We start from the raw sequence: 24,875 nt of genomic DNA on the forward strand, positions 1-24,875 counted from the left end.
GGGGTGGGGGGGGCGAGGGCGGGGTTTTCTGTGCAAGTCGAAGAAAAGTAAATTCAAATAGACTTCTTGCGGCTGGCGCATGTACCGTGGATTTTACTGACACACAGAGAGGGAGGGAGGAGAGAGGATGGAGCTGGGGATGTGCACAGAGGAGCGGCCTTTCCCTCTTGATGTTACCTCTCCTCCTGAGTGAAGCTGGGAAGCCTTTGATCCTGCGGTTTTCCTGCTTGTTTGTTTTTATAAATACATATCTATTTTACTATTTTGACCGGTCTCGATACTGTACAACCAGCACCATCATCTGCAGCCATGTCGGACTCTGAGGACATGACGGAGTTCGTCAGCATCGTGGAGCGAATCGAGCGGGGAGAGGTGAGTCTGAGCCGGATGATTTATGGTCCCTGTGACAGAAGCGGTGTGTCTGTCTACATGCTCCTGCAGGATCAGTAGCTGTCAGTGGGTGGAGAGGGAGGCTGGCAGGCTTAGACCACTGCCTATTCTATTCTATTGTATTCTATTGTATTCTGTTACCAGCTCCACTATTCTGATGCTGTAATATGCTGTTATTATCCATCAATAGTTGAAATCACACCTATTCACGTGTCAGGTGAATGCCTCTGATATACTGACCATATTTAAACGAATCTATTTATTTTATTTTCATTCTATTAACCATTTATATTATGATATAATCCAACACTGACCAGTAGCCTAATAAACCTTCTTCAGTTAATTGAATTAAATAGTCTATGAACAGACAAGTCAAGCAGCTATATCTTCTATTGTACTCTGTTCTTTTCTATTCCATTGTTTCTACTGATGTCACTGAATTTATTCAACAACTCTGACTGTATTAATATTATTCTTTATTCATTATCCCAGTAGTATTATACTACTATCTAAACCTGTCCATTCTAACATTGTAACGTTATCTTAAGTATAACATTAACAGTCTGCATAGATCCACTGATTCTATTCTATTCTAATCTATTCTATTCTATTCTTTGCCAAACCACTTCTATTTAGATTAGTATATTACAATATTACTATTAACTGTATGGATACACCCACACATTCACTACTATTCTTTCTTATTCTATTCCTGTAAAAAGTATTGACTTAATCTTCCTAATCTGCTTTAATCTGAAGTCGAGCTGGGTCTTCTATTCTATTCTTAGATAAAAACGTGAACATGAAGGGTTGAATTAGTGGCTTCAGTCCCCGAGTGTCTTGGTAGTTAGATTGTGCTGCAGGCAGATCACAGGCTCCTGTCAATTGGTTATGTGGGACAGTTGGCTGCAGCTGGGTAGGGAGATGGCGCACTGGGTTACTGAGGTGTGTATGTGTCAGTATAACGAGGGGGTCTACATGTTTTTCGCCCATTTCCGACTGGCAGAATGTGCTGGAGTGTGTCTCTCCTGCTCACACAACATGGCATAGATTCATCCATGCATGCACAAGCTGCGTGTGTTTTGTGTGTAATGGAAAAAAGAGCACACTGGGCACGCGATTGACTCACTGGCTGGCTATGATTACTGAATTCAGTGATATTTCCAATTTTAATTAGGCCCGTCTTGCTTTATGGGCAACAAGGTTTACTCTTAACTGTGTAGTGTCACATTGACTAGAGAGAATGAGCAAAATTAAGATCACATGTAGTGCGAAACTGACTGTCACAAGCTGTGTGAGACAGAAACATGGAGAAACGTTCAGTGAATCTAGTCTGTGGAAATGCACCAAACAACATAAACATGACATCAAATTCTTCTTTATGCTGAAAACGCTGACATTTTAAGTAACCATTTACTCTGAGAATGAAAGTAGATCAAACCTTTGAAAATACTGGAGAATTCTATGGAAACATTTGGATGTGTTAGCTGACAGAAGACAAGCTCCTCTTCCCTCCCCTGAGTTTTGTCTCTCACGGGGTGTGTAGGTCCCCACAGACACCCAGAGAATATTCAAAGAGACCATTTCATGTTGAAAAACTGTGGCAGAAAGTGCATATTATATGGAAATGTAGACGTTGATTGAACCTCTGTTGCACTCATACTTGTGGGAGCTGCAAAGGTATTTGCATTGTGTGCTGCAACAGTAAAGCACATGTAAAGTGCTGCACAGTTGTCTATGCTGCACGTTGCGTGTACTTTCTCTTTTGGTGCATTATTAGACACGCGCTGCATACGTGCTGCATTTTATTGCAATTCATTTAGTGTCAGTGCACAAAAGCACAATATAATATCTTATATCATCTTTTTTTTGTGTGTCTAACAGGAACGTATTAGATACAGAACAGTATGCTGCATGCAAACCAGTGCAGACTGACCCCCCATGGCCCCAGACTTAAATAAGTTTACGTGGGGCCCTTGAAGGCAGCAGTGGTTACTATGGAGATGAGGCTCCCCCCCTCCCCCTCTCCCTCCTCCCCCCCTCCCCCCCTCACTGCAGCAGTACATTGGCTGCTGATTCACCACAGCGCAGCGTCATCTCTCTATTTAAATGCTCTCGTCGCTCCGCGTCGGCATCTCCTGCTCCGCCGCGAGAAGTTGTTTTTAGCCGGAACACCAAACGTCGGATCAGTTGTTTTTATTTATATGTACATATTTGTTATTACCTCTGTTGTTGGTGTGTGTTTTCTTGGGGCCTCGTCATGTCGGTGGAGAAGCGGCGCAGCAGCATTAATGGGGTAAGTGAGAGTCGGGAAGATGATTTAAAAAAAAAACCAAAACCCGGTCCGTGTGGAGACCGGTCTTTGTCGGAGAGCTGCCCCCCCCCCCCTGCTGTGAGTGTGGAGTTGGAGCTTTTTCTCCGTCACTTCTGCCTCTGACCAGCCGCCTTGTTGTCTCCTCTCCTTTAACTTCCTCTATTGTCCTTTAACACGTGCGGGTTTAGTGAAGTTTTGCACGAGCGCAGGGAGGATCATCTTCACCAGGGGTGGAGGTGGTGGTGGAGAGTGGTGGTGGTGTTGGGGGGGTTTTACTCCCACCAGCTGAAGGAAATGAGCTGATCACACTCCCGGTGGATGAGGTAGAAACATCTGATCTTTTAAACGTGAGCCGTCGGAGTCGTGTGATTTCACTGTTTGTCTATATTTAGCCGGGTTTAATCCGCTCTTATGTAATGTTGCGTTATCAGAGGAGCTAAACACACTGCTGTGGACTGGATCCATAAGATAATGAATGAATCTGGCCTTCACACTGGAAGGACAGTCATGTTCCCCTCACTGACACAGCTTCAGGTGCAGGCGATACACATTTCTAGTTGTATGAGTAGAGCTGTTTAATCTAATTATCTCCACAGACATATCCTAATGGTGGCTAGGCTGATGTGACAGTCAAAGGCAGCTGCATGCTTTTCTCCTTTCAGACTGAGCTGTCACGCTGTTTGTCTTTAACTTGCTGGTTTTTGTGTCTTCTTTATGTATGTATGTGTGTATGACGTGTGGTGTGTCTCGTGCAAAGACCCAAACGTGAAAGCACTAGTTTCTGTGTGGAAGATTTCAATCGTCACGTCTCCATCTCCAGGTTCCGATCAAGAACATCGAGAGGGAGCTGATCTGCCCGATCTGTAAGGAGCTCTTCACCCACCCGCTCATCCTGCCCTGCCAGCACAGCATCTGCCACAAGTGTGTCAGAGAGCTGCTGATGCTGAACCATGAGGACTCTTTCGATGCCGGCTCCGAGTGCTCGATGCCGGGCAGCCCCAGGTCCAGGGTGCCCTCCCCGTCCATGGAGAGGCTAGACAGGCTTGTGAGATCAGGTGGGTGTCAGGGTAAGGACCAAGAAAATGTTTTATTTTGTTGTGTATAGGTTGGCGCAGGAAATTGGATCTCATGTTGCTCCAGGGTTAAAGGAGCTAAACAACAGTGTGTCGGCCAGTCGATTACTGTATGTGAGCTGATGGAAGCTAATGAGCTTAAAATTAAAGTATCAAATACATTTCAGACCATTTGCAATAGAAGTGTGGAGATGTCCCTGTTGGTCTTCCCCCTCGATTCCCTTAACGTCACTTTTCAGTTTCAACAGGTTTCAATGGTTTGACCTCTATAGAAAAAGACAAAAGGCTTATATTTCCCAAATAATGAAATGTCACTACAAATAGAAACTGAAAGGCATCTAAAAAGGGCAGTAGTGCCATTGTGAAGAGGATTTCATGAACCAATAAGCAAATTTTTAACCAATGCAAATTTAAGATTGAGAGTGAATAGGATTAATAGAAACTTGCTGTGAGCAAGACAAAAATCTGGGCCAAGCTTTATTGTACGATATCTGGGTTTCAGACCAGTGCCCCTCCTCCCTCTCTTGTCCCAGATAAACCAGAACAAACATAAGAAATGATCATTTTAGCACTTAGCCATAATATCACCAGTCATCACTGCTTCTCTTTTAATCCTGTCTGCTTTTCATCAGAGAGACCGCAGGGGAACTTGACGAGCCGTAGTTTTGTCTACCAGGAGAAAAGAAATGTTGACGAGCTCACTCAAGCCCTTAATCGTTTTTCACTGTCTGCCTTTTGTTAGCCCAGGGGCATCAAACACCGCCTTCAAGCGTGCAAGGGCTCGTGCATCAATTTGAAAATATTTTAGGAACAGAGAGAAGAGTAGCTATCAATTTCTTTAATTGGATGTACAGGCGCACGTACATATGTCTTTAAACTCTTAAAAACCAGGCCGGGCTGAAGGAAGGGAAATGAGTTAAATGAGTTGTTAGAACATTTTTAGGTTCGTGCTAGACACATGGCACTGTTGCAGCGAGCTTGAGCAGGTCAGTGTCTAAGGCTTGAACAACGCTGTGGAACATAAGGCTGCCACAGGTCTGGGCCATTTTCCATAACGATGGTGTCTCATTTATACTTATGTGTGCTTTTCTTTACTTTTACTTTAAATGTGTCTTTGGTTTGATAATGCAGATCAATTCCTGTGCTTATTCAGTGCTACATCCATACTGCACACATATTGTTTGAGTATGTTGGGAAAAGTAAAGTATACTCAACATAAAGCAAATAGAAGTGTCGATCTTGGCCAAGATGGTGGTGAACGATATACGGCAACACTTCAGAAAGAAATGCTGTATGTCTAGTATTCAATTTACAACAGTACAAGTATTGGATGAAATATTTGGATGTACTACCTATTATTTAATGGCAAATTTACATATTTATTTTTCTTGTACATTAACTAAAAACAGTATACTGCACAGACCAACATCTGCTGTTGTTAATGCAAAGTACGGATAGATGGTTTACATGTCTATTCAGAACCTCATACAGGATGAAACTGTGGCGTTTGGTGCTGCTCAACAGGCCAAACTGCCTCAGAGCAACACTGCGAATATAAACCAGAGGATCCGAGCTGAAAAGATCCTCAGAGTACAGTGAGGTGAACAGCTTTTTGGGAGCTATTCAGATGTGGCTCCAGCACACTGAGGCCGGGTCCTCAAACACTGCCTCTCTCATTCAGACCCCCCTCCACCCACCCTGCAACCTGAATGAGTTCATTCTTTACTGGCCGAACTTCATCTGTTGATGCAGGAAATAATCCAATCCTGCTGTTGCATAAACAAACTTCACACCTTGCTGAAACCCAGTCTAAATGTAAATTGGTGCACTGTGTTTTAAGTCGGTTAAATTAGTTAAATGCACTATTTTAATAGTTTGTCTGTCCATAAAGAAACTCGGTCCAGTCTACATAAACTACCAATGGGTCTTTTATAACTGGCATTCCCTTGGGGATTATTTGTTACAGTGTTAAGTGCATTTAATCAGCATGTTTCCAAACACAAATTCTCAGCGTGTTTATAATATTTAGATTTGAGACCTTGGAGGTTGTTATGAGGACACTACCTCCAACAACACAGTGATTCTGCCTCTAGCAGTGGGAGATCAGATCACCGGGAGTCATGGTGATACAACCTGCCTGTAAGGAATGACTGAGGGATTAGAGTGAAGGGAGAGAAAGAAAAGACTAACAGCTATATTTATCGATGCACAGCTTGGACAAACCTTTCTGTGCTTGTGCAGAGGAAGGCAGTTACTAAAACCTCATTAGAATTATTTATTAAATTCATCCTACTTTACGTCACTGTCGTTAAAAGAGAGCATGATGCATTTATGTTCAACGGCTAACTCTTGAGAAGTGCACTCTGTTGCCATACGCTCTTGAAAGAACCGTTTGGCATGTTGAGGGAAATATTAATTTGATTAAAAACAGTTGATGGGTGACCACTCGTGCATTTTTGGCTACGCTACAGCTAAAAGTTGCTTAGCTTGGCATAAAGACTGATTCACTACTCCCTATGTAATGTAGATGAAGAAGTGTAGTGAGAAGTAAATTGAGATTTCAGACAGTTGCTACTCATTACATTGTGTCATCGCTAATATAATTATATAATATATACATTTCTGAAAGTTGTGCAGTGTGGGACCGTTGGCAGAAGAGGCGTGCATGTCGTGCACTTCATTGTTATATTTGATCTTTGAATGAACATCATTAAAACACCACTACAAAATAATGAACACCTTATATATAGTGGATTAAACAGTAAATGGGGAATGATTTCGGACACATACATAATAGTCTCCTAAATCAGGTCTGTTATCTCGATTAGGACGGAGACACAGCATGATGGATCATTTCACAAGTTTGGAAGCATTTTGTCTTCAGAGAAACTAATACATTTTTGCACAGAGGGGCGACTGCGGATTAGCCCCCAGTTACATATGCAACACCGTTTGGAGGGTTCCTTTAAAGGCTGCTATTTGCAGCAAGTCGAACTTGTTTCAGTGTTCATATAGGCACCTGACAATTTCCTTGTAGAGGAACAATTGTGAACCCCTGCTTTAATGCTACTTGAGATAAGCTAATGGTGTTCTGGGGCTCCCTTCTTATCTGCCATACAGGCGTGAGTGTATTTGTGCTCAAATATACATTATGTGTTAAGTGCACCGATCAAGAGTTAATTGTGTTTCAATAACTTTATATACTGTGTACATTTTGTTTAAGCACTTTGTTTTGTATTTCACTCTGAACTGCATTACTGCATTTATTTATTTTTAATTACAAGTTTTGTGCAGTTTAATTTTAAGTGTGCTTTGTTCCTCCAGTGTCATGATGTCTACAAAAATGGTCTCACATGTCACTTCACGTTATTAATTGTTTCATTTTTCTTGTTGGTCTCACCTCACTTCTCTGTTCATTGCTTGCAGCCACAGTTCGAAGGTCGTTTGGAAATCGAGGTAGACGCGGGCTCCGTGTTTTGAGTAGCTATAGTAGTGAGTACAGTGTTACTAGACCTCCTGTGAAACCCTAGTTTGGTTCTACCTTTTTCTCTGCTAAGTCCACATTAGCCTCGACAGCACAATCATACAAACTCACAACACTGGTTAAGTAAAAAATACACTTTTCAGGAGACTGACGTCAAGAACAATGTCCCTTAAATGTCCACAGAGCATAAAATGATTCGATTTTTCTCTCAAAGCCTTTAAAGATGCCTGGATGAAGTAAGAAGAGATGAATATCTTCTGTATTTCTTTTTTTAAACTTGATTTTGTAAGTAAAGTCCAAACAACTGTGACTTGTTAGGCTGAAACTGGTGAGAAACGGTTGAGTATGTTTCCTAGGAGTTGAAGTAGGACAGGAATGTGTGTGTGTTCCTAAACCCCTGGTGTCTCTGTAGCTAAGCATTGCATTAAATTTGTAACGCTGACATGGAGAGCTGTTGTTACTGAGCCAAACCCACACATACTGGAGGAAACTTGCATTATGTTTGGGCTTGCCTTTAGAGAACTATAAATGCTTACCTCACAATAACTGGTGTCTGACCAAAGGTTTCTAATAACAGATACCTGTTTATTACTTATTAATCATTTTGGGCATGATTAGTCAAGTCTCTAACTCTCTTGTTATTATTGTAAAGCCAATTTATGAAGTTATTAGCTCATTGGATGTCTAAGTAAATGTAGCAGCAAATTTAGATTTGCAATATATAAACATTTCTTTCCCAATAGATGGACTCGCATTGGATTTATATTTGAATTATACTTTACATTTGCTAATTTGTTAGTATTCCCAAGTATTATTTTATATTCATATAAATCCCTCTTTGGGTCACAGTGTCAATCCAAATGTTTGGTTGGATAGTAAAATGTCAGATCAAATGTCGGATCACAGATTTATATTTGTATTAGGAATGGAAAAACTAAGAGGTCTATGAATACTAGACAAGATTCCCTCTGTGTAATTGACTCTGTTGGACATAAGAATTGTGCAGAGTAAAACATAAAACGCTGACTTGCTTTGCAGTGACTCATCAGTTTCTGCCTTTGACTTTGCCTCCTTCTGCAGATACACAAACACCTGCGCGCACACACACACACACACACACACACACACACACACACACACACACACACACTTTGCTGCAGGCCTCTCCTGTCTGCTGCTCATTTGCTCAGGCCTGACCAGAGAAACTGAGTCACTGCGCCGCACATGCGTACACACGCTCCCCGTTAGTAACGGGCCGTCTGCTTCACTAATTGATTTTTAAAAAAATGCAGACTTTCTGCCAGACTTTCATCCAGTGACCTCCCTCGTCTTAACAAGTCATTAGACTTTTTAATTAGACTGTCGCACCCCGTGTGATATGAATTCAAGTAGGAAGAGCAGTAAACCTGTGGGAGGAAAAACTAAGCTCATAGTTAGTTTGTCAGGCGTAGAAAACTGTCCCCGCACTGTCGCTCTTCAGATCGGCTCACATCACTCCTTCACACAGCATGCACATGGCTACACACCGCATACTGTATGTTTTCTGCTCTGTCACTGCTTTTCCCTCAGCTGCACCTTTTCTTTCCGAAGTGCTGTTCTGAAATGGTTTCCCTGTATTTCGCTTACCTGAGGAGTGTTTGATTTAATTTCCAGGTCCTCAGAAACGGAGTGGTGGAAAAACTGGCTTGCAAACTGAGATAAATCCAGCACTCCTCGCTTCCCCTGTTCCCCACAAACGTGACGCAATATTTTTTTAATTATTCATTTATTTTTTTATGTGTGTTGACTTCAGTTTGCTGGCTTTACGTGTGTGGTAACCATGTTTTACAGACCCAGCTTGCGTCTGTGATGTGACCTTGTGTTTCCACCTTCACATTACTGTGTTGACGCCTTGTTACAATGTTCCCGCATTAGTAACAAGCATATTGTGGGAAACTCTTCAAAGCAGTTTTGCTTTAAGAAGAGTTTTGTTCTGTGAAAATAAGTGTGCTTTGAACTGGACATGTGGTGTTTAATGTTCAGTTGCTGGAAATTTTTGTATTTCAAACTTTTAAGTTGTGCTTCACGCCATGTAATTCAGTTACATTGCTTGATGTTAATGTCATGGTTTGTCATTTTTATTTTCTCGGACGTTATTTCACTTGTCCAGGTCATTGTAAGCACTTAAATAGTCCTGTGGTAAACTCTGATTGACTTGCAGTGTAAAATGGATTCTCCATAAGCGCCAAGGATGCTATCCTTCCCATGACTATCCTCTACCATCACCCCTCAGCCTGTCCCAGGATTCTTGCATTGTCTCTCTTCCTGGACTTGTTTCCCTTTGTGACGACTTCTCGATACATTGCCTGTGTTGGTGTTTTGCTCCATATATCCACATGTCTACCGAGCAGTTGTCACTGTGGAAGAAAAGCAGGAAGGGAGACATGCTGAGGCCCTATTTGTGAAGACTTGGTCTGTCCACACGGCCCATCAAAGACATTTTTTGCTTCAAAATCATACTTGGCCACTCGGTGCTAATGATGTAATTCTGCTTTTGTGAAACTCAGCCCAGAATCTGTTGAACACAAGTGGGGGTTCACATTTATCAAAGCCCCCATTTGATTCTCTTGGAAACTATTACTTCAGTGTAATTTGAAGTCAAAGAACATTGTTGTTCACGTCAAAATAGAGCCTCAGGCAAGACGGTAAACTGGGTGACCCAAGGCTATGGATTACACATGATCTGTTCTCACTTGACCTCCTCTCCTCCCCTCCAGGCTCTATCTCATCCCCGGGGTGGCGCAGGGGGTCTGTGACTCCCCGGGTCACCACTATCCCATGCCCGGGCTGCCAACATGACATAGACCTCGGTGAGCGTGGCATCAGTATGTTGTTCCGCAACTTCACTCTGGAAAGCATCGTCGAGCGCTACCGCCAGGCGGCCCGAGCAGCCATCGCGATCATGTGTAACATCTGTAAGCCTCCACAGCAGCAGGAGGCTACTAAGAGCTGTATGGACTGCAAGGCCAGCTACTGCAACGAGTGTTTCAAGCTGCACCATCCCTGGGGCACACCCAAAGCTCAGCATGAATATGTTGGTCCCACAACAAACTTTAGGCCAAAGGCAAGTATCCTCATTTCCTAAAGACTCAAAGACACACACTTGGACTATGAACATTTACTGGTGATAACTTGAGTCACATGAGTCAAGATAAACCACATGTAATGTATAGATTTGGCCTTTCTCTGTCTTTTTAAATGAATCAAACGTGAATACTGGCAATCTGTCGCTATCTGTGTTTTGCTGTACCTGTCAATATATTGTCTTTCACTTGCAGTCTGTTGATCAAACTGCAGTTTCGTCTCTCACTACCTCTGATGGGGATCTTGCCAGTAAAATGTGCTATTTGAACTTCTATTTTAAGACTCATCAGGAAATGGGCTACAGAGAGCTGTCTAGATACTTTGAAAGTAGCTGTCATCTTGTTCCTCTTTAGTGTGTTGATCACTGCAGTTTAAAAGCAGCACGCAGTAATCTCTGCCACACACTACTGCAGTTTAATATACCAGTGCATTTATTAATTCAGTTTTAACCAGTTATTCTCTTAAATATCCCAGGTGCTTATGTGTCCGGAGCATGAAATGGAGAAGGTGAACATGTACTGTGAGGTCTGCAGACGACCTGTGTGTCACCTCTGCAAACTGGGAGGGTCCCACGCCAACCACAAAGTCACCTCCATGAGCAGTGCGTACAAGATCCTCAAGGTACCAGTGGGATTCCCGTTACGTCTTTGTCGGGTTATGTGTTATCTGATGACTAATTCTGAATGGGCATATAGTAACAAGGATTAAACAGAGCTTGAATACAATGCAGAAGTTATTTTATGTGCTTAAAGTGATCATGGTTAAGCAAAGCAGCTGTGAACCATGGATTTATTGATATTATTTATTATATTGTCACATATTAAGTTTTAAATGGTACAATATACAAGTCTTTGCCATCATACACTGACAGACATTTAAAATGTATTAGTTCAAATAAGGATTCCTTCAAAAGAGATTCTCAGATCAGTGCCTTTAATAACCTGAGTAATATCTTTCCATTTATTAGTGAGCAGTATTGGATCATATCTAAACTATACAACAAAAGATCTTTAATAACTAGTTTTGTTGTGCTTTACCGCCTACTGACTGGTCCCTGAATCTCTCATCTCCTGTTGTATTGTTAATGCCCGACCTGTACCTGTGCTGACATGTACTGGGCCATTGACATCAACCTCTCTTTGTTTGGAAACCCACACCCAGGCTTGGCTACTGGGTAAAACTAATTGGCGTCGTGTGTGGTCATCAGATTTTTGCCACTGAGTAGAATGAATTTCAGTCTGTGTTTGGTTTTGCTTATGTGCATACGTCAGGAGATTGTATTGAAGGACTTTCTGGTTGCTGTAACAACACAATATCTAAACAGATTTGGGTTCTAAGCAAAATATATGGAAAAGTAATTTAATCTTGTTGCTCTGAACACTCCATCATAGTTAACACGGGGCTGGGTGACTCAGCAAGACGAGACAGAATCTGTGTGAAATTCAATCTTCCGGTCTGCATTAGCACAAGAACTATGGTGCTAAATATTTAATGAGACCATTTGTTCCCTATGATTTTTGTTAGCATTGTATCTTCAAACAGTTGAAAGGCGTATCCGATGTCCGGAAACCTTTGTCAGCCAGAATGTAATTTGGGTTACGGTTCCTTGGAACAGTAATGCACGGTCATATTATTGTGATACTGCAGTGGATGTTGTTTGATACCTGACACGTACTGAAACAGCCTCTCAGACTGTGTTGTACAGGAAACTCTGCACATCACATCAGAGCTAATACCTTTTTGATACTTACTGGGACAATGGGAGTTGTTTAAATGACATTTTCAATATATCCACAGCTTAGTTGTGTCCATGTGTTTTAGAGTTTAAGACCTCATGGAATTCGCTTTAAAGGCTGCTGATTCTTTATTTATTTTTTTTCCTTCCTCTCATCAGGAGAAACTGGCCAAGAGTATCCATTACCTCATCAGTAAAGAGGACCGGGTCAGGACTCAGATTACTGAGCTTGAGCTGCTCATCAGTCAGACTGAGGTGAGAGAGCTGACTCATGCTGCTGCAACGCAAACACCCAAAACGTACTTGATATTGTCTCTGATATTGTCTTTTATTTTATTTTTCCATAAATAATTATCCTCATCTGTTTGTTGTTCTCTTATCTTCCCGCATTTAACCCATTAATCCTGTAAAAGGGGGTTACTTCAGGCCTTTTTTAAATTTTTTTTTATTTATTTATTTTTTAAATATCGGATTTAGATTTTTGTATTTTTAGTTTCACTTTCTTTTCCTAAACTTGACTTCAAAGGGGAATTCTTGTATCTGTTAACATCTCTCATCTCCCTGTGAGGAAAATACAGTTAAGCTTAGTTAGCTGTACCTTCTTATTGAATACAAATATTTGTATAGCTTTATCAAAACCAGTCTGTTAAGTTGAGGAACAATTGCATATTGCCTGTGTATGAACAAGGAAGGTCCCTAAACAAACAGTATGCAAACCACACAAACAGGGAAACGCGGGCTTTGCATGTCTGGGTTTCGACCTACAGTAGGAGCATGTTCCCCTTTTTTCTTTGATGCTTTCCAAAATGGGTGGTGTTCAAATTTCCTTACACTTTCAGTATAGGAGTAGTGTCTGTGTGACAAATGGAAACTGCTGTTATTTTTAATATGCACTTTTCTTTCCATTAGTTGTTCCCTTTTTATAATCTAATTGTGATTGTGTGACAGCTTGTTTGACGGTCGCCTAGAAATGGGAGTTTACAGTAACACTTAGTGCTTATTTTACTCAAGCAACTGTGAATAAACCGTTTTAATGTTAGATGATTGGAGATGAGTTGATGATGAATGAGACCTGTACTGTCACAGTTTTCTCAACAGTCTTGGGGAATCCTCACATAGTTACTAATTGTAATGATGATGTGGTGTGGTTGACTCATTAGGAAAATGGCCAACTAGCAGAGCGACGAGCCAACGAGCACTTTGAGCGTTTGTTTGAGACCCTGCAGGAGAGGAAATCGGAGATGCTGAGGTCCATCGAACAGTCTCGTAACCGGCGCCTGGACCAACTCAAGACGCAGGTATAAAATACTAGAACTAAATTTAATTTCTACATACACGAATCTTCACTAATCACATTGGCTATTGAGATGCGAGGTTGATTTTAATTTCCTAGATCTGTCTGAACAGGGAGTTAAACACCATTATTTTCTGAGAATGCTGTTGGGAGGGTTTCAAATTGCCCAAATGTTTGTTTCCCAGGTGGAGGAGTACCAAGGCATGCTGGAGAACAGTGGTCTAGTGGGCTATGCTCAAGAGGTGCTGAAAGAGACGGACCAGTCCTGCTTCGTACAGACTGCAAAGCAACTGCATGTCAGGTAGAGCTGAAAGATGCAGACGCAGTGATTTATGTTTTTTAACTCAATATGTTGTTCGATAATGTAATAGTATGTTGGCGAGGTTCTTCAGGGACTTTGAGAACAATGTTTAGTTATAGACTGTTAAATAAGGTCCTCAAAATAGTGAGACCGGTATGTAGAGGAGCCACATTGTAAGCATTGCATTAATGAGATGAATGATGAAAGATGAATGAACTGTTTAAGTTTAGAGATGAAAAAGGGATAGTGTGTTTAAATGACAGGCGTAGCTTTATCTTGTATGTTAAAATGATGAACTCAAAAAGCACTTGTCAGGAGAGAATTCTGAGATGAAATGCTTGTAAATAGTTACCGTACAGTCATCGTGTTTTTATGGATGAGTTTTCCAACATTGCACTTAAGCACCGCTTCAGTGTAACTCGGTAAGAGGAAGTCAGTAGAAATTATAGTTCACAGGTTTTACCACTTAAATACTGTAAATGTACAAATTAAAAAAAAATAAGCAGCTTATTTTTTAGTCATTACCAGATGAAAAGAAGTTACAGTTTGCAGAAGATAAACTTAATTATTAAACAAGCTAAACGGTCACACATTGATTCCTGTTATGACTCATTTTGACGTGTCCACATAAAGTTCATCGTTGGCAACACCTCCTTGTTTCCCAGTAGATTTCATCGGCACAGTTTGGTCTGTTTATCTTGAGACCATCAGTCTGATTATGTGTTTCGGTGACTGGAGTGTGTCACAACACACAAGGCCACGTGCACAGAGGTTACCAAACTCAAGGACAGTTAAAGGAAGACTTAACGGTCAACGGTCCAGTCACCATTTTGCTCTCTAAGCTGACTAATTGATCTCTATTAGCAGCTTTGGATAATCTGGGAGCCTTTTCACTCTCAAGATCATGATACTGCATCCTGTTCACTTTTCCCCCTGTTGACAAGGATTTGGTTTTAAATCTAAATTTTCAATTATAGAAGGAAAAATAAATATAGATACAATGTGTTGACATACCAAAAGTAAAGTAGATGAAACATGTGAATGAATAGTGATTCCTTTTTATGGCCTCAATACTGTATTTAATGAACGTAAAGGAGTAATCTCGATAAGGGAATTCATCAAATGATATCTTGTATGTTTTTCAGGATTCAGAAGGCCACAGAATCTCTTCGGACCTTCCACCCTGCAGCTGACCCGTGCTTTGATGAGTTTGTGCTGGACACATCCAGGGAAGAAACTCTCATCAAAGAGATGTGCTTTGGTGGAGGTACAATCCATATTTATTTTTATTTTTCTCAAATGGCATGCTCACTTTTATTCCTATTTTGCTCCATAATATAATTTAATGTAATATTTATTCTGACACTTATTTTCAGTACTTAAAATTAGTGCTGAGACTGGAAAAAGTTACCATTTCATGTCAGGAAAATATGGGGACATTTGTTTCTATTCATTATCATGGATAAAGACCGTCTTTGTTCATGTGTTCTGTGGACTAAAATCTAGCATGGCCAAAGGAAGTGGTTTGTTGCTGCTTTTCCGTGACATGCTGCACTCTGGACCTGTTCTGTGCTAAAAGGTCAGAGGTCATTTGTGGGCAGCTCAATTAGATAAACAGGTTGAACACTGGATGCGCTTCTAGAGGATTATACTGCTCTGAAGTTTTGTTCTGGTCTGCTGATCTCCAAAGGCTTGGTCTGTGAAAGACTACTCAGGTAGAAGTTTCCCAGGACAGATGATGATGGTTATTTCAAGAAGAAACTGATTCAATAAGGCTTTACACATAATGAAAGGTTGAAATAATGAGGTTGCCACAAACGGAGATCAAAATTTGCCCATTATTGAGTCGTCTTTAGAAATGCAGTGGTGGTTAGTGACATTCAGCTGTGGCCTGCTTCAGATGCCTTAAGTGTGGCTCGATCGTATCTAACCTGACAACATTGTGTGTCTGGGAGGGAGAGCAGTATCGAGTGTCCTTGTTGCAGATAGTGACAGTGTTGTGACAGGTCTTTCAGTCGTGGTTAGTCAGTGACAGTTGACGAGTGTTTTGGGGTTGGGGGTCCTGAGAGCAGCTCCTCTGTAAATGACAAGCTGATCAGCATCGATTTAAAGAAAAGGCTTAAGCTTTGAGTGGCGTCTGACTTAAGCATCAACAACATGAAATTATTAAGGAAATAAATGTTGCTGACATTGCAGACTAGGCTGGTTTGCCTTGGCACAGTGTCATTATCCCTCAAGTGGATGAAACCTAACGTCTGACAGCTGTTTTAGAGAATACAGATGGCCGACAAAGCTAGGAGTGACATGAGATGGTGGCTGTGGGCTTTTATTGCAAAACAGGACAGTAACCCTGTTTGTTCAAAATCAGTGCCATGAGATTCATGTCGGAGGCTACAGTAAGCTCTGTCTCGACGCCTGAAATAAATTACAGTGGAGTTACTTTGATAAAGGAACCACTTCAAGAAACTGTTCAAGGACATTGGACTCTTACAAAGGTGTAATGAATAGTTTTACAGAATGAATTTGAACTGAATAATTTACAGTTCAAGAAGAGCTAATGCAGACATATCTTTACATAATATCCCATCGAGATTTTATTTTATTATGTTTTTAAAGATAATGTCTATTTTCCTGTTTTCTTTATAGATAAACAATCAGTCTCATTGTGCTTCTTTGGATATTTTTTTAAGGGTCTTGTTTAAAGCAACAACAAAGGTAGTCTTCCAGGGTGGGGGAGGTAAACTCTTCTTTTCACTCATCCCGCACAGATTTAATCCTGCCTGTGTAGGGATTAGACTAGAAAGCTTCCAGTAATGAGATTGCTTCTCTAACTACTATAGAGAATATTGATCCCCTTAGAGAAAATTGGTTTTCCATATAAAGATGTACCCTACATGATTTACTGCTTCCTCTGTTTTGGGGAAAGTGCTGCATGCAGCAGCTTTGGGTTGTCATTATGATGTGTGTCTTTAATTTAAGTGGTCTGCGAGAGTTAATGATGCTCTTAGTGTGAGCTCAAAGAGAGAAAAGAAGCTGCATTTCTATACTGCAGTAATTTAATTTGTCTTCAACAGTGAAGAACCACTATAGAGTCTCTGGATAGTACCTGTAAGCCCTTAAATAGTACATGGTTGTGTTTATATCCATTAAGTCAACCAAAAACACATTTAGTTCTTACTTGTTTTGAAAAACTTTTTAGTGTAAAGATGTTTTTATTATTCCACTGCGTGAGTGAAAAGCTGTTCTCAACTATTCCCACTTTAAGTTAAAGTTTAAACTTGATAAACACTCTTAAGTGGATTTAAATGTTCTTTCATATTCGCAGAAGGAGCAGTGGAATGATAATGGGCACAAGAGAAACTAGGCTGCACCCTGCTGTATGACTTGGCTTTGGTGCTACCTGTCTGTATCTGATCAATAGTGCTGTCTTTTACTGTGCTGCTACCTGCTGTGCTGGATGGCTGACTGCCCCTTTTTGTTCTAGCCTGTTGTTCCATCTGTTGAAAACATGAAATTGTTTTTGTCAGTGTAGTGGATTAGTGGTTAGTCTCCACAAAGGCGTGCATGGGATTTATTCTGAAGTACTAAATTATTACAGTACTTTTCTTGCTTATTGCTCATCTAACATGAGGAGAGGTGTAGGTGTACCTTTGTTGTTATAATTGTTAATGAAAGTGCCCAAGGCTGGGAGAGGACACAAGCTCATGAAGGAGAGCTGTGCCTGGGAGAAAGACTTTACAGGCTGAGGATTAGCCAGTTGACTTTGGGGGATCAGAAAGCTCAGCAGCAGTGGTGACACTCTTTGGAAAAAGGGAGCGATTGTGAACAGTGAGCAGTCCTACTGGAGCAGTCAAAAGATGGACAAAAGTGTGAAGGATGAGGAATTGAGAGAGGGGAAAATATCACAGATGAAAGGCGTATTCTCACAGGGTTAGCGATAGAAGTGGGAAGAAATGTGCCTTGATCCTAGAGAGGAAGACACTGACCTACATGGTTACAGTAATGCAATTCCCTTTCTGGAGAAATGAGCTTGAGAACTGTAAGTGAGAAAGTAAAAAGATAATCACTGGAGGAAGGAGAGGGGTGGTGGTGGAGGTGCTTTACAAAGTGCATTTCCTGGCAGCATGTCTGTATAAAAAAACCTCTTAACAGGCGCCATTATTCAAAACACTCTTGTTCTATGTCCCCAGTGGATAGCCCCAATCCTGACCAATCCAATCTTTGCAGCACTTGCACAGCTTAATATGCTTAAGCTCAAGTTATTGGGATATGTTCACTCTCGCCATTTCTCGGTTTCCATTTTACTAATTGTTTGTTTTGGTTTTCTTCCTCGTTCCCTTTCTTGCTTGTGTTCAGTTCCGGATCCTCCTCTGATTGACCTTTCCAACAGCAGAGTCTATAATGAGGCTTCAATCTGGTGGAGACTGTCAGAAGATCACCTCCCTACAGATCATCATGTGCTTGAGTACCGCAGGTGGGTGCAAACATACAAAGAAATACCAGCAAGAAGATCTAAATACAAGTTGTATGACTGTAATCGTCTTTTCTCCAGACTTGGGGGCCCGAGTCGGTCCCCGTCCCAGGAGGATGGTGAGGACAGTGGGGTCTGGCAGGCTACAGACAAGGTGTATGGTCCCAGCGCTGTGGTGTTCGATCTGGACCCTGACAGCCTGTACTCGTTCAGAGTTCGAAGCTGCAGGAACTCCATGTTCAGCCCCTACAGCCCAGAGGTCACCTTCCACACACCACCTGCACCCGGTAAGTCTGAGAGGTGTGACTCTCAAGTTTATTTATTTATTTTTGGTTTGCATATTTTTCCCCCCTGTGGAAATGCGGTTGCTGAGTTCTTGGAAGAGGGAGGGAACCAATGTTCTCATAAACCTGATGACTGCAGTAATGTTTTTTATTTCAATCAATACAAGCAGTGTTATTGTTGTTGGTGCCAAGTACATTAATGAATTAACACAATATTAATTATGCACTAGATTAAGCTCCCGACTCTCGAAAACCCAGCCCCTGTAACTGGGCCTCTTTTGGCCTCGGCACCAGCTAAGCTTCTCTGTCCCCTTCACTTGCAGAGTCCTCACTGGAGTGTTAAGCACTGGACTCCATTTTATTTATTTTTTCTTTTTTTAGGGTGATTATCAGATGACAGATGCTTCACTGTTTTAAAGTCTGAATTCTCTCTTGTCATGTGAGGTAATGAAGCGCAGCGGCGTTTTTAGTTTGTCACCATGGTAATGGCTTTTGTGTTTCATATGGCTGAAACCAATTTAGCTTTTGTGTCTGTGGGGGGTGGAGGGTGTTGTACAGCACGGCAGTTTGTAAAAGAAACCTGCTGTTGCATGTGTTACTCGCATTTTGAGCTTGCCTGACAGATGCAAGGTGGAATTAATAAAAAATGATCATTATCCCAACCATCTGTTCAACCTGAATCCAGGTCATATTCTTACAGGAACTGTAGGACTGATTTATATTCTGCTTCGAATCAATCCCTTGATTTGGATCGTTTTCACTTATTATACAGGCAGAAAGTGTAAGAGTCAGGGGATTGTGGAGGCGTGCATAAACGCTGCTGTTTGTATGGTAATCAGAGCTTTTATGTTGCCAAGTCAGCATTTATATATTGTGAAACATGTTGTGATATTAATATTTGTCTTCAATGTGAAATGTGATGCTGCATCAGTTATCTTTGCTCAAATTTTCTTATGTCTTAAATGGCTCATAGAATCAGTTCTAGATAAATGTCACGAGTTCTTTTGCAGCTTAAAGATAATTTTTTTTTTTTTTTTTATCTTCACTCACCAAGCTTTTTCTTACATTTCTAATGCTGTACTGCATTTGATGTGAGGTCTTATGTTTATAATCTAGCCTACATTTTATTAGTGTGTTCCTTCTACATAACCGCACATGAAATGGCAGCATTTTGAACTGATGAATAGAAATAGCAGCTGCGTGTAAGCAACCAGTGTACAGCCTCGTTAGGCTGCTGTTCTTAATTGTATGGTGATGATGGCAAGTAAGCGTGCTAATATTGTGTTATAGCGCCCTCGTGTGTTGGCCATTTAGTTTTCTGTTAAACTTGCATGGTGTGTGTGTGTGCACACCAAACAAACCGGTTCTCCTTTTCAAACCTTATCTTATACTTTTTCTTCTCTTCTCCTTCTATTGTCCCCTTCCCATCCATGTCTCTCATCTTGCCCACATTTCCATTTCCTACCCATTTGTCTTGTCTTAACACGTCTTGCACAGCTTTTGGTTTCCTGTTCAGTGACAAATGTGGATTCAGTACGGAGCGACTCATTCTGAACAAGCGCCGGGACACTGTGGAAAGTGTAGCAGGCATGGCTTTTCTCCTAGCAGCAGAACGTGTGCAGACGGGCAGCTACATTGGACTAGACTACATAATTGGGGACACGGGCATCTCTCAGGGAAGGTATGTCAAAGGCTTGATAACAACATATTAGCCTCAGCCTGCAATTATCTTTAAAGAAAAAGACGCATGAACCCTTAAATTGAATTAAATCTAAGTAAAAATGACACAATTTGGAAGCTGTCTGGTATTCTGCTCATTAGACAATCAATATTTCATGCTGTCTGGATATTAAATATTTAAGAGTTTGAGCAGAGGTAGAACTTTTTATTTTTCAGCCCAGGAGAATGACATGGTGATTTCTGAACCATCTTTATCAGCTTCCAGTCAGAAAGTAGTGAACGTGATTAATCACTGTGAGGACCAGCAATGTCACAGGATGCATCAGAAAACGGGGACCAGTGGACAAAGAGTTGGGTCGGGATCATTGAGTCCTGCAAATATGGATTTACTGTTTGTTTTGCAGATTCTATTGGGCCTTCAAGGTGGAACCGTACTCCTACATGGTTAAAGTTGGAGTGGCTTCTGACTCAAAGCTGCTTGAATGGTTTCACAATCCCAGAGGTACCAGCAGCCCGAGGTAAGTGCAAACACATCTCTAGGTGTAAAACACACAGTTCTCATTTACAATCGACAAGTGGAGAAACGGTTTCAGTTTTAATACAAACTGCAACATACAGACACAATTGCAGTACAATGATAAAGGTTTTGAGTCCTAGCTAATCCTGTTATGTAAGAACCAGTGTAAACCTGTAAAGAGCTTACTCACAGACAAAGCCTGCCTTTCTCCCTGGGTCACCTCATGTAAAATCATGTAAAGAACACAAGCAAATGCAAATACAGTTGAAATTCTGTGTTTTTTTTTGGTTTTTTTAACATAATACACACAACACAAGGCTGTATTCAGCCATTCATTAGTTGCAGTCTAATATTTAGGATTATTAATGAATTCAAGAACAACCTAAGTTCTTATTTGAGATGACTGGTTCAGTAAACAGTAATATACTTCTCAAATCAGTCTGTAACAATCTTGATAATTATTGGCAACAAATTCAGTTTCAAACCAACTGTAGAAAAATAAGAGTTAAAGACGTCACATTGAGGTTTTAGGAAATTGTGATGGATCCACTTTTTGTATAATAAACAACATTATTAGAAGAAATAATCGATAAATAAATGATAAAATAATGAAAGCTCTCTTTAGTTGTTGACTTAATGTACAGTTTTGTACAAAACTTACTTTTACACATGCTCTGGCTGACATCTGTTCACCCCTCCTCCCTTTCTTCCTCCAGGTACGACCACGACAGTGGACATGACAGTGGCAGCGAGGACACATGCTATGAACTCTCTCAGCCCTTCACGCTCCTCACTATGGGCATGGGCAAACTGTTCATCCCCAAGGCATCTCCCTCCTCCTCTGTCTCCACAGCAAACGCATCATCTGGAGATCCCGGGAATCGCGTGCTTCCCATGCCCCAGCGTCTGGGAGTATGCCTGGATTATGATGCATGCCGCGTGTATTTTTATGACGCCGACACTATGAGGTGCCTTTACGAGAGGCAGGTGGACTGTTCGGGAACGATGTATCCAGCCTTTGGCCTCATGGGCAGCGGCAAGGTTCAACTGGAAGAGTTCATCACTGCTAAGAGACTGACCTTCTGAGTGGCTTCATGCATTGGGACCTGAATCTGTTTAGCTTTTGGCATGTTCTAAGAAGAGCATGTATAATGTATGATCCACACATTAAGTTAAGACTAATATCAGTGTCCACACAATGAGAGACTTTGAGAAATTGGTATACATGTGAAAGGTTTGTCTTCATACCAAAGTCTCCTAATTATTTGTCTTTGGTTTTAATTGTCAATTACGTTAAGTTGTTAAATCTTCAAATCTTTATTTTAACAGGAAACGCCTCCAAGCTTAAGCATACTCTTTCTTTTGTTTTTGGCCAGGTTATTTATAATTTTCAGTGTATTAATTATTAGGTGGTCTTTGTTTCGTGGGCTTTTTTCTGTAATTTTGTCTAAATGTAGCATCAGAAGTTTAGATGTAACCTTTGTGGACCTGAGAAAGCCTTGTAGCTACTTTGAAGATAGCGCCTTTGTGCCTTTCCTTTTTCCTTCTTTTTTAATTTTTAATTTTTTTTTTAAAGGAATGGATCACTTGGTTTGCTCTAACAAGCACATATTGGCTTGCACAAGCATTACACAAATACTAGGCATAAATACTGTATGTGGGTTTTTACTATAGGTGTAGTTTGGTTTCAAACACTGTTAGGAAGTTTTACCATTTAATGGAATTTATTATAACGTATTTACCGTAGACTGTATCACAGAAAACACTACTTTCCATCTTTGCCACAATTATGTTGAGCTATTTTTGCACAATATGACGAAGCCTTGCACCTGATTAAAAAGAATATCACATTTTGATCACTACCTACACTGTCACTCTCAAAGGCGTTCACTTTCACTGACATCACAGATCCTGGAGTAGTTAGTTGGATTTAAAAGCCTCTCACTGTTTGCACTCTTGCATCTGTTACACAGCACTGAATGTGACTTTTAACAACATATTGAAATAAAAGCCTAACAGGTCGAGAACACTGTGTGCTCGTAGTCAACATCACTTTGACAGATGCAATGTCACTAATGGCCAAAGCCTGTTGGTTCTGGTGCTTACTTATGTGCAACACACCGCTCTGTGGCCTCGCAACCTTACAAAAAAACATAATAAAAAAAAAAAAAAGTAGTCATTCAGGTTCTTACAAAAAGTGCTATCACAAAACACACTGTTCAGTACCTTTGCTATCTTAACTTGCAGTGCAGACACATGAAGTGTAGCATAGTAGTATCTTGCTGGTGAGTTTGGCTATCAGACAGTTACCCTAAGTGGTTGATTGGCTTTGATTAAATCAGCTTAGATGTTTAAGAGCACACAAGACGGACTGTTCACTGGACAACCACACTTGTTTTTTTGTTTTTTTTGTGTGTGTGTGTGTGTGTGTATAGACATATACTGTGTAAGTGCTTGCACATGGACACGTTTGTAAATTCATGTATATTTTGATTTGTGGAGGTTGAGGGTAATGTGTTTGTGTGTTTTCTCAGGTTTCTGGCCCTGACTTGGGCTCAGTGCTTCCTACCTCTATCATCAGGCCTGGAAAACCTTAACTACTGTACCTTTCCTCACTAAAACATGTTTGGTTTGATTTGCAGCCATGTCCATAACAGTTCAATATCTCCGCCTTCTCTTTAATCTCAAATAATAAGCTGTTCTTTCATAATTGATTTTTAACTTCCATGTACATATTCTTGCAGATTATATTATTTTCACTGAAATAAAGTGCATCATAAATGTTGTTAGTGGGTGTTTGCTTGTGGACTGTAAAAAGATTGTTAGACGCAGTTACATTGTTCCTCTGCCTTGGGAGTGTTTTTGAAATGGTACTAACCTTTTTTTTTTTTCTTGTTTTTTGTGGTGTGAACCTGTAAGTTTTTATTTTTAACAAAGCATTTAATACATAAATGTAGCTACATTTAGCAGAAACTTTCTCCGGTATCTAAACAAAATATTGGATTTTGTGACAGTGTATGTTAATCTCAGAGGTCTTGCTGCCAATTATTTCCACTCCATTCTTCACAGACCTGAACTCAGATTCCTGCATTTTGAAAAGGACTGTGGAACATCTTTAAAACATGTCTGCGGACTAATGAATTGGCGGGGCAGGTTCATGGTTTTCTTTCCATTGCAGAATGTATTCATGTAAATTACAAAACAAACTGCTGATTGTTGTATGGAGTTACAGATGTGATAAAAGGCTTAATCTCCACTGCTTTTCAGTAACTAGTATAGAACCAAAAATTTCCAGGCTGGCTGTCAATCTAATTCCAAGCTAGCACTTTAAAACCTGTAGCATGTCAGCAGCTGTTTGCAGGTGTGTATAATAAATTTGTGTGCAATATTAAAAATGCAGTAGAACAGAAGGGAACGTTTAGACCTAGACTCGCACTGTTAATAGTTCAGTTTACTTTATGCTTCTGGTTTCCTTGATACTAATGGATTTTAAACACTACTGGAAAATGTTGTCCTCAGTAACACAAATTTTGTGACAGTGAATATGTCTCCTCCTGTATTCTGCAGAGTATTTGGATGTGGTTTGTAAGTGATAGGTCTTCTGTTTGTATGCTCTGTAAAGATGTGAAACTATCAACCGTTGCTCTGGTTTCTGTTACTGCTACACTTTTTAACTTGCTGTGTGGGGATTTCATCAAATAAAACGAGTCTGTTTTGAGTCTTTTTGGTCTCTTTAATAGTCTTGTTCACTTTTGTGTGCAGTTAGAGAGTTAAATTTAACAAGCGTGCCCATGCTGGACATTTAACCAGGCTGTTAACACCAACACAATAACACTAATCATCGCATTTCTATCTTGATCACTTCTATTCTTACATAAGGATTTCCCCCTGTTATTCCTTAGACAATACAACACACATTTTAAATGTAACCACAGATTTTCACTATTTACATAGCTCAGCATCTCAATGCTTCAATCTTTGTATGTTTAGGGTGTTTGTCTTGTAATTCTTCATTGTAGCTTCAGCCATTTACTTGTAGGTGTGGTACCTTAAATTGCATCACACAAAAAACCTTTGTTTTTTGTGTGATGCAGGTTATAGTATAATCTGATAATTCTGTATTATATTAAGTGTTGCTAATGGCTATTTACAGATACATGGCACTCCTTACTTTACTTTTGACAGTGTTGTCTGCATCCATTATTTATT

The 24,875-nt window shown here is 40.5% G+C and overlaps 1 protein-coding gene across 2 annotated transcripts; it reads left to right on the plus strand.

The window, feature by feature from the left end:
• The first annotated feature begins 130 nt into the window (after positions 1-130).
• On the plus strand, positions 131-22,516 carry LOC113151370 (E3 ubiquitin-protein ligase TRIM36-like). Of its 2 annotated transcripts, none has more exons than XM_026344338.1 (13): positions 131-372; positions 3,525-3,759; positions 10,018-10,364; positions 10,859-11,005; positions 12,279-12,374; positions 13,280-13,417; positions 13,599-13,714; positions 14,860-14,981; positions 18,071-18,188; positions 18,267-18,472; positions 19,967-20,150; positions 20,554-20,667; positions 21,383-22,516. In XM_026344338.1, the coding sequence occupies exons 1-13, from the start codon at positions 310-312 to the stop codon at positions 21,750-21,752; spliced, it is 2,256 nt and encodes a 751-aa protein (XP_026200123.1). In that variant the 5' UTR covers positions 131-309; the 3' UTR covers positions 21,753-22,516. The 2 variants fall into 2 exon arrangements, with proteins under 2 accessions (XP_026200123.1, XP_026200124.1); XM_026344339.1 differs by lacking the exon at positions 131-372 and adding an exon at positions 2,514-2,686.
• Positions 22,517-24,875: the final 2,359 nt, after the last annotated feature.

The sequence above is a fragment of the Anabas testudineus genome, chromosome 9 (assembly GCF_900324465.2).
Source record: "Anabas testudineus chromosome 9, fAnaTes1.2, whole genome shotgun sequence".
Taxonomy (NCBI): Eukaryota; Metazoa; Chordata; class Actinopteri; order Anabantiformes; family Anabantidae; genus Anabas; species Anabas testudineus.

Coding starts and splice junctions, on each gene's coding strand:
- LOC113151370 (XM_026344338.1), top strand. CDS start 310: ATGTCGGACTCTGAGGACATGACGGAGTTCGTCAGCATCGTGGAGCGA. Junction 12,375..13,279: donor TGCTCATCAGTCAGACTGAG/GTGAGAGAGCTG, acceptor TTGACTCATTAG/GAAAATGGCCAACTAGCAGA. Junction 18,473..19,966: donor CCACACACCACCTGCACCCG/GTAAGTCTGAGA, acceptor CGTCTTGCACAG/CTTTTGGTTTCCTGTTCAGT.